General features: G+C 37.6%; 1 protein-coding gene across 1 annotated transcript; it reads left to right on the top strand.

Annotated features, from left to right (window-relative positions):
• On the top strand, positions 1–11,590 carry Chrac-14 (DNA polymerase epsilon subunit 3 Chrac-14). The gene is made up of 3 exons (XM_083144261.1): positions 1–153; positions 6,402–6,684; positions 11,321–11,590. Exons 2-3 carry the CDS (start codon positions 6,414–6,416, stop codon positions 11,455–11,457), a joined length of 408 nt encoding a protein of 135 aa, XP_083000387.1. The 5' UTR covers positions 1–153; positions 6,402–6,413; the 3' UTR covers positions 11,458–11,590.
• The last annotated feature ends 307 nt before the right edge of the window (positions 11,591–11,897 follow it).

Here is an 11,897-nt window from a genome sequence, read left to right as displayed (position 1 = left end):
TGATACGAGTGAATAAAACGAAGAGGAAGAAGAAACGCGGGAATAATTCGCAGGAATTACCAGGCCAAAGTTGTGTTTGGATAGATCAGATCGAGTCGTGTTTACGTTTTCTCGCAGGAAGAAAACGGTTGCTATATTTTTCTTCTACCTAGGGTAAGTAAAGTACCATAGAGTGTTTTCCAAAAGTCGAGTGCGTTTTATGAATTTGTATTTATATTATTACTATTATCAGTGTTGGGCTGTGCTGCTGATTGCTTCAATTACCTGTCATTATTTTATGTCCGCATCCTTTTATTAAGAGATATAGCAAATATTCAAGACAGAGATCGTGTATGGGTAACAGTTCCATAGATCGGAGACACATTTCTTCAATTTTACACAAGAAACTACGGTAAATATGCGATATCGCCCGGACGGATTTATTCCAATTTACAGGAGAAAGTACTGACTGAAATGAGTTTCTTTAGCATTCTGGACGTTCTTGGAGGTATTTTCTTTCACGGGAAACTAAAAACTTCGTATTTGAATGCTGCTGAACAAGAATTAATCACTTTTTACGTAAGAAACTTGCATTGCCTACCATATTATGCCGTTCTTTCCATTGTGTGCGTGCTGATGGCAAGAGCGTCGAAAGTCACACGGTCTCGTCAGTGTTTCCAAACGTGCATATTTTTTACGAGAATTTTTTTTTTTTTAACTATGCTTACCTAACCTAACCTAACCTTGCCAGAAATGGTTTTTGGGGCTATCGTGAATGGTTTTTGGGGCTAACCGTGAATGGTTTCTGGGACTATCCGGCAATGGTTTGTGGGGCTATCGTGAATGGTTTTTTGGGGCTATCCGTCAGTGGTTTGTGATGACATAATGAACACGAAAGTAGGTAGTTTTCGGTTAAGAAGATTCAAACACTGCATACCCACTCCAAAACGACAAAACACAAGCACGGCGCGATGATCCATGACGAGTGCATGCCATATTGTCTGTTACCCAAGCGGAACAAGGAAGATAAATAATCACTCGTAATATGAAAAGTTGACACTATTTTATGGAAAAAGGCATAACTTCACCTTAAAGAATGTTCCACAATGCAGAAAAGGTAAGTACCAGTGGTAAAATTCAGGAAATAAATGAGTTAAAGGTGTCCGGGCATTATTGCATATTTACCGAAACTACTTACAGAAATGAGTTTCTCCAAGATTTACAACGTATTTTCTTTCATCGTGGAATATATTTAACTGGGAAATGATGTATTTTTCAAGAGAAATATCTCACCGACGCAAAATTGCCATTGCTTTCATTTGCTTACCTTACGACAACTGGATGCTGCTTATGTTTGATGACGTAACCCCCTGTCAGTGTTTCAACTCCCCCCTTTTTTTTTACTATGTTTGCCTAACGTAACGAAACCTAACCTAACCTTATCGGAAATGGTTCGTGGGGCTATCCGTGTATGGTTCGTGGAGCTATCCGTCAGCTACCCGTACATAATGTATAATTTCCACCGGTGACTAACACGATAGTAGGTATTTTTCAGTGCAGAAGGTTGAAACACTGCATACCCACAACATGAGTCAAGATGTGCCTGCCATATTGTGTGTTCCGGAAGTGAAGAAAGGAATGAAAAAAAAAGGACTCAGAATGTGAAAAATTGCATTTGTTTTTGTGTAAAAAGCATAATGGCACCTTGAACTATGTTCCGCAATACACAATTGGTAAGTACGAACCATGCGAAACACAAAATATCCGATTTTAATGTGTCTCCGATCTATGAAACTGTTACCAATATTCATTCACAATTTTTTACTAATCTTACAGACACTGCCCTCTACCACATATACGTAAAAATGGTTCAACCACTGGTAACATCTTGTAGTTACAACCTATTAAATTACAAATAATCACCACTGATCAAATCTAAATGTGTGCTAGTTGGTATAAAAATTCCAAAGACGAGTGAATTTCAGTAGCATACTTGGCCACAATGCCCTGTTTGATTATTGTCTGCTGCTCTGTACTAGGGATGGCCGGATCCGGATCCTGGCAGAATCGGTTGGTTCCGGAACCTAAAATTTTTCGGATCCGGAATTTTCAGATCCGGATCCAAAACTTTCGGATCCAGATCCGTTTTGCCATCCCACATGCGCTTCATTGGAAAGTAAGAATGTGCTTATAACATATTGTTACCTGTTAATATACATATATATATAATATACATACATACACATATATATATAGTGTGTGTACCCGCGTGCGCGATTTATAATTAATTAATACACTTACAAGGGAGGTCTAAGTCTACCCCTCCGATCTCCATGAAACTTGCCAGGTGTATAGAGGCCCCCCCCCCCCCCCCCCGAAACCATGTAAATATGGCATAGGAAGAAACAGGGGGCATAGGGCCTTTCTATACACCTGTCAAATTCCATGGAAATCGGAGGGGGACACAGGGGTCAGATGATCCCCACGTCAATTTGTCCTCATCTTAACATTTGAGGGGAGGTTGCCCCCTAGAACAGATTTTTAGCCCAAACAAAAAAAACACGTATTTCTTCATTTGGGTCCTTTTATACACACACCTGCCAAGTATCATGGAAATCGGAGGGGGACACAGGGGTCAGATCCTCACTTCAATTTGTCCTCATCTTGACAATTGAGTGGGTTTTGCCCTGTAAAACCATTTTTTAGCTGAAACAAAAAAACGCGTATTTCTTCCATTGGGCCCCACTATACACCTGCCAAGTTTCATGGAAATCGGAGGGGGGGACATAGGTCAAATGCACACTTAAATTTGTCCTCATATTGACATTTGAGAGGGGGTTGCCCCCTAAAACGGTTTTTTAGCCGAAACAAAAAAAAACACGTATTTCTTCATTTGGGCCCGTTTATACACACACCTGCCGAGTATCATGGAAATTGGACGGGGACACATAGGTTTTATGCACACTTAAATTTGTCCTCATATTGACATTTGAGGGGGGGGGGGTTGCCCCCTAAAACAGTTTTTTAGCCGAAACAAAAAAAATACGTATTTCTTCATTTGGGCCCGTTTATACACACACCTGCCAAGTATCATGGAAATCGGAGGGGGACACAGGGGTCAGATCCTCACATCAATTTGTCCTCATCTTGACATTTGAGGGGGTTTTGCACCCTAAAACAGTTTTTTAGCTGAAACAAAAAAACTTATTTCTTCCATTGGGCCCCACTATAGACCTGCCAAGTTTCATGGAAATTGGAGGGGGACACTTAGATAACCTCCCTTGTTAGTCTTACACTTTGTAATTATATAACACTGCATATATTATAATGTTTTATTTTAATTTGTAAAACTGTAACTGTAGAACAATTGTATAATTTTTGTATAACATTTCTATCTTGTTATATGTGTTAAAGGTTTCATCCTGGAATTGAATGTCTCACATTTATGTATGTTTTCATTTCCAATACATTCGAATGAATACATATTCGTTTCAATGGCATTTACAAAATCACCTCTGACATTTTATGTTAAACAAGTAAGATTATTTTTGTGCCGATGCGTAGCAAACTATTTTAGGAACAACACTTGAAAAAAATTCTTGTAGGACTAACTAATGAAAAATTTCTTTGTAATCGAAGATCATAATACCTTTTAAGTTGTGGTAATATTATAATGGGATTGAGATACGAAACTCTCGGATCCGGATCCAAAAAATCCAGAATTTTCGTATCTGATCCAGATCCGTAACTTTTGGATCTGGATTTTTCGGATCCGGATCCGTTTGGCCATCCCTACTCTGTACAACAAATTATTTGGGGAGGGGGGGTTGCAGTGACGTATTCTCCCATGTTACCTGGTATACCACCGGTAAACCTACTTTTTTTTATAGCCTATCGTAAAGAGATACGGATGCTTGCGTAAAGTACTTCTTGCATCTTTTTTGCTGATAAATTGCACTTTTCAGATCTCTAAACCGTGAAAATTACTTTGACTAAGGTTCAAATTTACTGTAACAATAATTTCTACAATTCTGCAATACTTTGTCTTTTTCGTATCAAACTTTTGAAAAAAAAAAACTTTAAAAAATTGGAACCCTTATTTCTATTATATCTAATAAATACAGGGTCTGTATAAAAAGCAATGAGACCAAATTCGGGAGAAAAAAATGTCTTGAAGATATTGCTACAAATCATTAAAATGCTTCAAAATAGGACCCTTTGGCGTCAACTCATTTCTGCCGATGAGTTTTCCACGCTTGGAAGACACAGTGGAAGTCCTTTACCGTAATGTCCTTAAAGCAGCACGTCAAAGCCTCTTTGACCTCTGCTATGGCCCCATGGCGGTGTCCTTTGAGAGCTGTCTTCAGTCGGGGGAACAGGAAAAAGTCCGTACTCAAAAACCCACATTTCATTCCCGGTGATCACGTTGTTCAAAAACTCAGGGTCTGTTTGAATGCACTGCAAAAGATCTTCTGAAGCAAGCACACGGTTTTGCCTTAGGTAGTCTATCAAAACTTTCGGGATGAGCTTGGCACAGATTTTTCTCATCAGCAAATCCTCGGTAATGATGGTGTGCACAGTCATTTTATCAATTCCTACGCGGTCTGCAATCATTCAAACACTTAACCGCCGGTCTGAGCTCAACACATCATGCACATGTTGCACATTGTCCTTGGTTCTGCTCATGGACGGGCATCCTATGCGGGGTTCGTCTTCCACACTCTCTCGACCATCTTTGAAGCACTTGTGCCATCTCAAAACATCATCTTTCGATAGGCTTTCACTCCCGAGCACTTGCTGGATCATGGCCAACGTCTCCATTGCCAATTTTTCGAGTCCCGCACAAAATTTAATGGCGGAGCATTGTTCGATGGCACGTTGCATTTTTAAGCTTCGACCGAGCCTATAGACAGGGGTCCACTTAAACCACGATACGAACCTCACGGAAGCTCGTAGGCGACTGACGCTAGGTGCGTTTTGAAGCTTACTTCCCCTCAATCGAACCCACCTGGAGCGAGCACGCTGCGACGTACAGTCGCATCTCATTACTTTTTATACAGACCCTGTATATATAATAAATAGGAATTGTTACATCAAGCAGGGTCACATTTTCAGAATATGCCACTGTTGGTTTGATTGCATGCAATAGATTATGTTTCAGTTTATAGAATGAAAGTCTGTGACGTTAAGCTGTTTTAGTTACCAGTGTATGTATAAAAACAGTTTGCCCATTAGAACCTCCTTACACTGTGACATGCACAGAACTTCATTACACATAGAAAATGAAGGCAAGAATGAAGAACACAGAGAATGTCTCCAATTTCGTTAATATTTGGTATACTAACTAATTTTGGCCTCCTAATCACGAATCTGTTGTTAAAATGCGGGGGTCACGTGTAGAAGCTTAGTTAAGATTTTGTTAGTAAAACAATTGAATACAACTCTAATAAAAAAATCCACTTATATCGGCTATTTTCCCGATTTGCACACGTGACCCCCACATTTTAACAACAAATGCGTGATTAGAAGGCCAAATTTAGTTAGTATATCAAATATTAACGAAATTGGAGACATTCCCTATATTGTACATTCGCTCCAAAATGAAAAATATAGTTGTATTTATTCTGTTAATCTTGTTTTGGTATGACTTAATATGATCGGACCCCTCTCCGATTTTCTTCATATTTGGCATACTAATTGAGGCCCGCTAATGACGAATCTGAAGTAAAATTTGTCAGAAACGTCTAGAAATTGCAAAATATTTGCGAACCATTGATGCTAGCCCCACAAATCATTGGCACTAGCCCCATGAACCATTGGCATGTGGTTAGGTTAGTTTCGGTTATGTTAGGCAAACGTGAAACAAAAAAGTTCGCAAAAATCGATGGTTTCCGTTCCGAAAACTAACTCCTTATTTTCACTTATTTTGCAATTTCTAGACGTTTCCAACAACTTTTAACTTCAGATTCGTAATTAGGAGGCCTCAATTAGTGAGTATGCTTAATATGAAGAAAATCGGAGAGGGGTCCGGTCATCTTAAGTCCTTCCCTTGTTTTCTAATCATTAGAGATAAATTGATATCGGCTAATTTAGGCATGTTTGTTTATCAGAATAAGTACTGCTAATTGTACAACCTTTATTACCATTAATAGTTTGTATTTAAGGCAAAAATGTAAATTTGTTGTATATTTTTTTAAAATAAGAGGTATAATTCATATCCTTGTTGGTTTTGTAAAGTGTACACACACAGATACATGGTTGTTTTTTTTTTTGTCACTTGTTACATTCACTAGTGACATGAATACACCACACAGGTTCTCCATGGATCATCTACATCGTCAGTAAAATTGTATATTGGTAATTTTTTGCCATCTGCAAAAATTTCATATCAGTCTAGCTCTACTAACTGTATAATATTCCAGGGACTACTAGATATGGCTGAGAGACCAGAAGATTTGAATTTGCCAAATGCTGTGGTGTCAAGATTGGTGAAGGAAGCTCTACCAGAAGGTGTGAACATTGCAAAGGAGGCCAAGAGTGCCATAGCCAAGGCTGCATCAGTGTTTGTGCTCTACGTAACATCATGTGCTAACAATATTGCAACAAAGAACAATAGAAAAACCATTAATGGGCAAGATGTTATACAGGCAATGCAAGATATAGAATTTGAAAAATTTGTGGAACCATTGCAGGAAGCATGGGAAAGTAAGTAATATTTTATTCTTACTGTGTATGCATTGATTTAATCATCTTAATGTTATAAAAATTAGTAGAATTTTCTGTAAAATGAGTTGAGTGGTGTAGACAAAACTAACCTATCTATCTTTGTGTATGATAAATTTTCAACTCTTTTTATTTCAGCTGAGATTTGATTGAATGTCAAATCCATAGGTCGGTCAGTCACCCCTGGTACTGCCCTCTACATGACCAATGTTGACAGTACACCTCGTAATTAAAAAAGAAACATACTTTTTAAATGAATATTTAATCATTAACCCTTAGACGACTTATGCCAACGACCGTTTGTATCTGACTTTTGGGACATGCTGTGACTCTGTTTTTGTTTGGATACACATGTTTTTAGTTCTGCATGAGTCTTGAGGTATGTGATAAACAAGGTTCAATTTCATTTGGGTTATATTGGGGGGAGGGGCATCCCTTCCAAAATCTCGTTTCTTTTTTTTTTTTTTTTTAAATTTTATTATCGTCATTTTCTCAGTTCTAGGATTTGTAATGGAACTTTACCAAGGAAACGAACGCACTAAAATAATAATTTTGGGCATTTACGTCGCGGCATTGCAGATTTTCAAATTTTGTAAAAAAAAAATTTAAAAAAAAATCTTTCTTTTTCTTCTTCTTCTACCTGATAACGAAAAAATTGGTTTTTATGTCATAGGCTTGTAGCCACATCTGTACTGAACAAAACAAGGTATAATTTGTAACTCCAGCATTCTTAGTTCCAGAGATATAAAATTTTATATAAAGCATGCGGAAATTTGAAATTCCCGCTGAAAATGCCTTGGTCGTTCGTGCGTTTACCGGGTAAACATGCTCGGTTGTCTAAGGGTTAATCCCATAAGTTGTCTGTAATGCGTTAAATATGTAAAAAAAAATTATCGGTCTTTTTTTTTTTCAATTCGATAAATACCAACAGAAACCATTGATACACATGAATATTATTGCAAGCAACACCAAACCTGTCTTTTATTCCTGTTTGTTTTTATGAAAACTTTTTTTTACATCTTAGGATCTTTTTTCCTTTGCTGAACATTCATGTAGTCAGGGTGGCTACTCGCCGGGAATTCTGCGTGAATTATTGGCTCCGGGAATTATGCATGAATTCTGCTTGAATTTTTCTTAGTAGATGTGAAAAATTGCAACTTTTATAAATCCAAATCCCATTGAATTTATAAATGCTCTGAGGCATGTTTTTTCACATTTTATTTTTATTGAGGAAGGAGAAGAAAGCTGCGTGGAAAATAAGACAGAATTATCTCAATCAGTTTACTAGTGTCCTTTGCAGAACAATATCTGGCAGGCGGAAGATAAGATAACTTGAAGTTGATGAAACCTTTAATTTAATTAGAATTTTTGGATACATTGGAATCACACATGCCTTTTATATTGTTAATATATTTGTGTGGGTGGTGGGAGGCGATAATATGTAAGGTTGAAATAGAGAAAATATTTGCTTGTAGCCTTGAATTTTTTTTGGAAAATTCACCTTGAAAACCGGGAATTATACTTGAATTTTATTATGGACCTAGAGTAGCCACCCTGGTAGAGCATGATCTTCTTGTTTAACATGTCAAAGATAACCACATAGACATAGTTACTATACTGTGCAAATTAATTGGGACAATGCCAAAAATCACACATTTTCAAAGACTAATGCTTGATATCATGTTATGCCTTGATATGCACTGATAAATACCTGTATCAGTATGAAGTATGTCCTCTTTTAGCAGAAATTACCTCTTGAGGTCATTTTGGCATTGACTCCACTAATGTAGTGCACATATTTTTGACTTCATCGTGGAACCACACTGGTTTAGCATTCATTGTCATGATTAATTTGGTTGTACAGTCCATTTTACCTAAACATCTCTTCAAAATATTCCACAAGTTCTCGATTGGATTTATGTCTGGTGAATTTCCAGGCCAATCAAGTACAATTTTATTTTCCAGCATGAATTTCCTTACCAATTTTGAATTGACATGGGACCAAGTCATGTTGAAATGTCCTGTCAAAGGCTTGCATGAATGGAACAATCTTCCGTCGTAATATTTCTATGTACTTGGATGAATTCATCATACCTTCAATAGGGACTAAGCTTCCAGTGCCATTTGCTGTGAAAACCCCAAGACATCTGTTTCAGAGGATGTTTTACTGTTTGTTGAACATGCTCAGGTCTTAAGACTTCACACTTGCTTCATCTAACGACGTTTGCTTTGTAATCCTGCACAAATAAATGAGTTTCATCACTGGAAATCACCTTCTTTCATTCAGCAGTAGTCCATGATTTATATTTTTTGCCCCAGTTGAAACTTTTTTTTCTTCATGGCATCACTCAAAAATTGTTTGTTCATTGGTCTTCTTGCTGGCCCGCCAGCTTCCAGAAGCCTACGGCGCACAGTTGAATCAATCACTAACATCGTAACCACTAGCCAATATATCTCTTTGAAGGTCTTTGCTTGTTTTTGTTGGATTAATTTTACTATTTCTGATTAGAATTTTATCGGTTCTTGGAGTTGTTTTCCTCTTTCTTCCACATTTACCTCTTCTTTCTGGAGACGACGATCCAGATGCTTTGACTGTCGTAAGAATTCTTGATACACTTGATTTGGCTACACCAACTGCACCAGCGATATCTCTCACTGTCATAGAGGTGTGCATTTTTGCACGCTTCCTTGGAGTAATATCCATTTTTACATAGCGGAAAGCAACATGCATTGCACAGAGTGCAAAAATTCACATTCACCTGTCACACGCTCACAACTGAAGCTGAAGTGGCTATTTCCAGTTTAAAAACAGTTAAGCCACATTCAAATGGTCAAGGCCAAACACTGACACTACCTCAATGGAGGTAACACCGGTTGAAGCCGGGTGCACACAACAACTGGCAATCACATTCAAATTCTGCGAGAAAAGTAGCCTGTCCCAATTAATTTGCACAGTATAGTAATTCATGTTTAGTGCTCGTGCGACGTACTCACGTTGAATAAGTTAGTATACAATAAAATGTAGATACTTAAAGGTACTTACGTTAGTGAGTCTTGATTTTGTCGGAATGTTTACGAAGTGGCATCTATCTGCAAAGATAGGAGTAATAAGCTAAACAGAGAAGATGGGAACGTCGACGACCTGTGGATCAAAATGTTTAAGCGATGGGGATCAAATAAAGAAAGATCGGTTTCCGGGTCACCCCGACCGTAATTGGCGCGGCCCAAGAGATTAAAGAATTCGAACTTGATATGACATAGCTCACCGAATACAGAAGAGGAAAGGTACGGGGCAGGGACTTCCGGCATTCTAAGAGAGACCACGCCAGTTCGTTGCACAACTCTCCAACGTGCGCATCTAAGTGGGGCTTTTAACGTGTTTGTGTGTTAAGCCTTGTGCTCAAATGGCTTTTTAGATCAGTGTTTTACAGTTAGGAACATGGCAGTTTTATGTACAAGGGGTCAGATGACTAAATGTTCCTTTTCATTCCTTTCCACCCACTATAAATTCCCAAGTCCTTGTCATATCTGATGCGGCTAAGGTGTAGTTACACTGGCCTACTTTGGTAAGCTGATGAAGGGATTATTGGAATCCTGAAACGTAGTTTTCGTTAAAATCAAAACTCACGAATGTAAGTTTCATGTCTGTCACTTTTTAGACACCCTGTATTATCTCACACTTTCTTCTATCCCTTCCTTTCAGTTTCTCTGTGTTGTAATTAACTTAATGATACAAGAAGCAATAATACCATTCAACCCACCAAAATTATCAGTATTCATGAGTTCTTCATTAACATCATTATTATGATTAAGCTAGAGATAGAATAGCAGTGGTGTATTCTGAAAATTTGACCTGGTTTACTGCAGCAATTGTTATTTATTTTACATATTAATTAGATATAATAGAAATAACGCAGGCATGCAAAGTCTAACACACCGAAGTGTGACAACTCCAAATTTTCTTGCAATTACTATATATATGAAAAAAGTTGGTTTGGTAAACCAGATAACATGGGAGAATACACCATTATAGAATAGTGCAGTACATTGAAAACATACAATGCAAACAGTAGAATTCCTGTTGTGTATCATGTTTTTTTTTTCTTATTTTGTTTGATAGACACATAGCCATCAGTAATCAAATTGTAGTATGGAGAATATTTATTGCAATTCCTCGGACTGATGGACATCAAGTGGAGGTGCCGAGGGGTGAAGAGTGAATTTGCTCTTTGCCTGCGACAAGCCTCCAACATACAAAACAACCTAAGTTCCGAGTGATTCCGAACTTATCATTGTACACTGCTTTTTTACATGGTTCAAGTCTTAATTTTTTTCTAATATGAATTTTCATTCTGTATACTTTTATATGGTCCTTTATTTGTGAGCCGGCATCCATTCTCAGTCATCGTGGATACAGACTGATGCTGCCATCTACTTCATGTGTATGGGGTGTGAAGGGGTATTAAATCCCTAAATGCTTTCCCTATAAATGTTTTTTACAATTTTTGTTTTCCCATCACAGTACAATCTTCTAGATTAATTTAGATATCCAAGCAAATAGTAGCAACATCAAAGTATTCTGTGTATAGATTTAAACAGTATTTTTCTTCTAATCCAGGTTTTAAGAAGCATCAAAAGGAAAAGAGGGAGGTGGCAGCAAAGAACAAACAGCAGAAGGAAGAAAGGAGGAAAAGTGAAGCAAGTATGGAGGAAGATGTGGAAGTGATAACAGTGGATGATATTGAGAATGACTGACTTGTTTGATAATTGTGGATTTTTAAATAAAACTGGTTGTTCTCCGAACATGAAAACTGGTTTGTTAAAAATGTGCATCTTTGTCTAATCCTTGTATTATTTTTGTAATAAAGGAAGCCAGTGCTATAAATAATATATTTGTGCTATTCTTTCATTGTCAATGCAAAGTGTGTAATATGAAATTATACAGGGAGTCCCAGTTAAAAGTAGCCCGGTTCAAAGACATTGCATAAGGTGCAGCAGAACATGAGGCATGCCCAATTTAAGCATCTTCTGTAATCAATAAGTACACACACTTAATGTCTTTTCATGATCCTTGGCATGTAACTGTTGTTCGGAGCAGGGCTACTTTTAACTGGGACACCCTGTATCATGTTTTGCATTAAATCTTTCAGGACGAACACCGGACATAGCCCGTCGTACAATTTCTGTCCAATAAT

This window comes from Lepisma saccharinum, chromosome 23, assembly GCF_977018435.1.
Source record: "Lepisma saccharinum chromosome 23, izLepSacc3.1, whole genome shotgun sequence".
NCBI lineage: Eukaryota > Metazoa > Arthropoda > Insecta > Zygentoma > Lepismatidae > Lepisma > Lepisma saccharinum.
This window is presented reverse-complemented; position numbering and strand designations above follow the sequence as displayed.

Coding starts and splice junctions, on each gene's coding strand:
- Chrac-14 (XM_083144261.1), top strand. CDS start 6,414: ATGGCTGAGAGACCAGAAGATTTGAATTTGCCAAATGCTGTGGTGTCA. Junction 6,685..11,320: donor ATTGCAGGAAGCATGGGAAA/GTAAGTAATATT, acceptor CTTCTAATCCAG/GTTTTAAGAAGCATCAAAAG.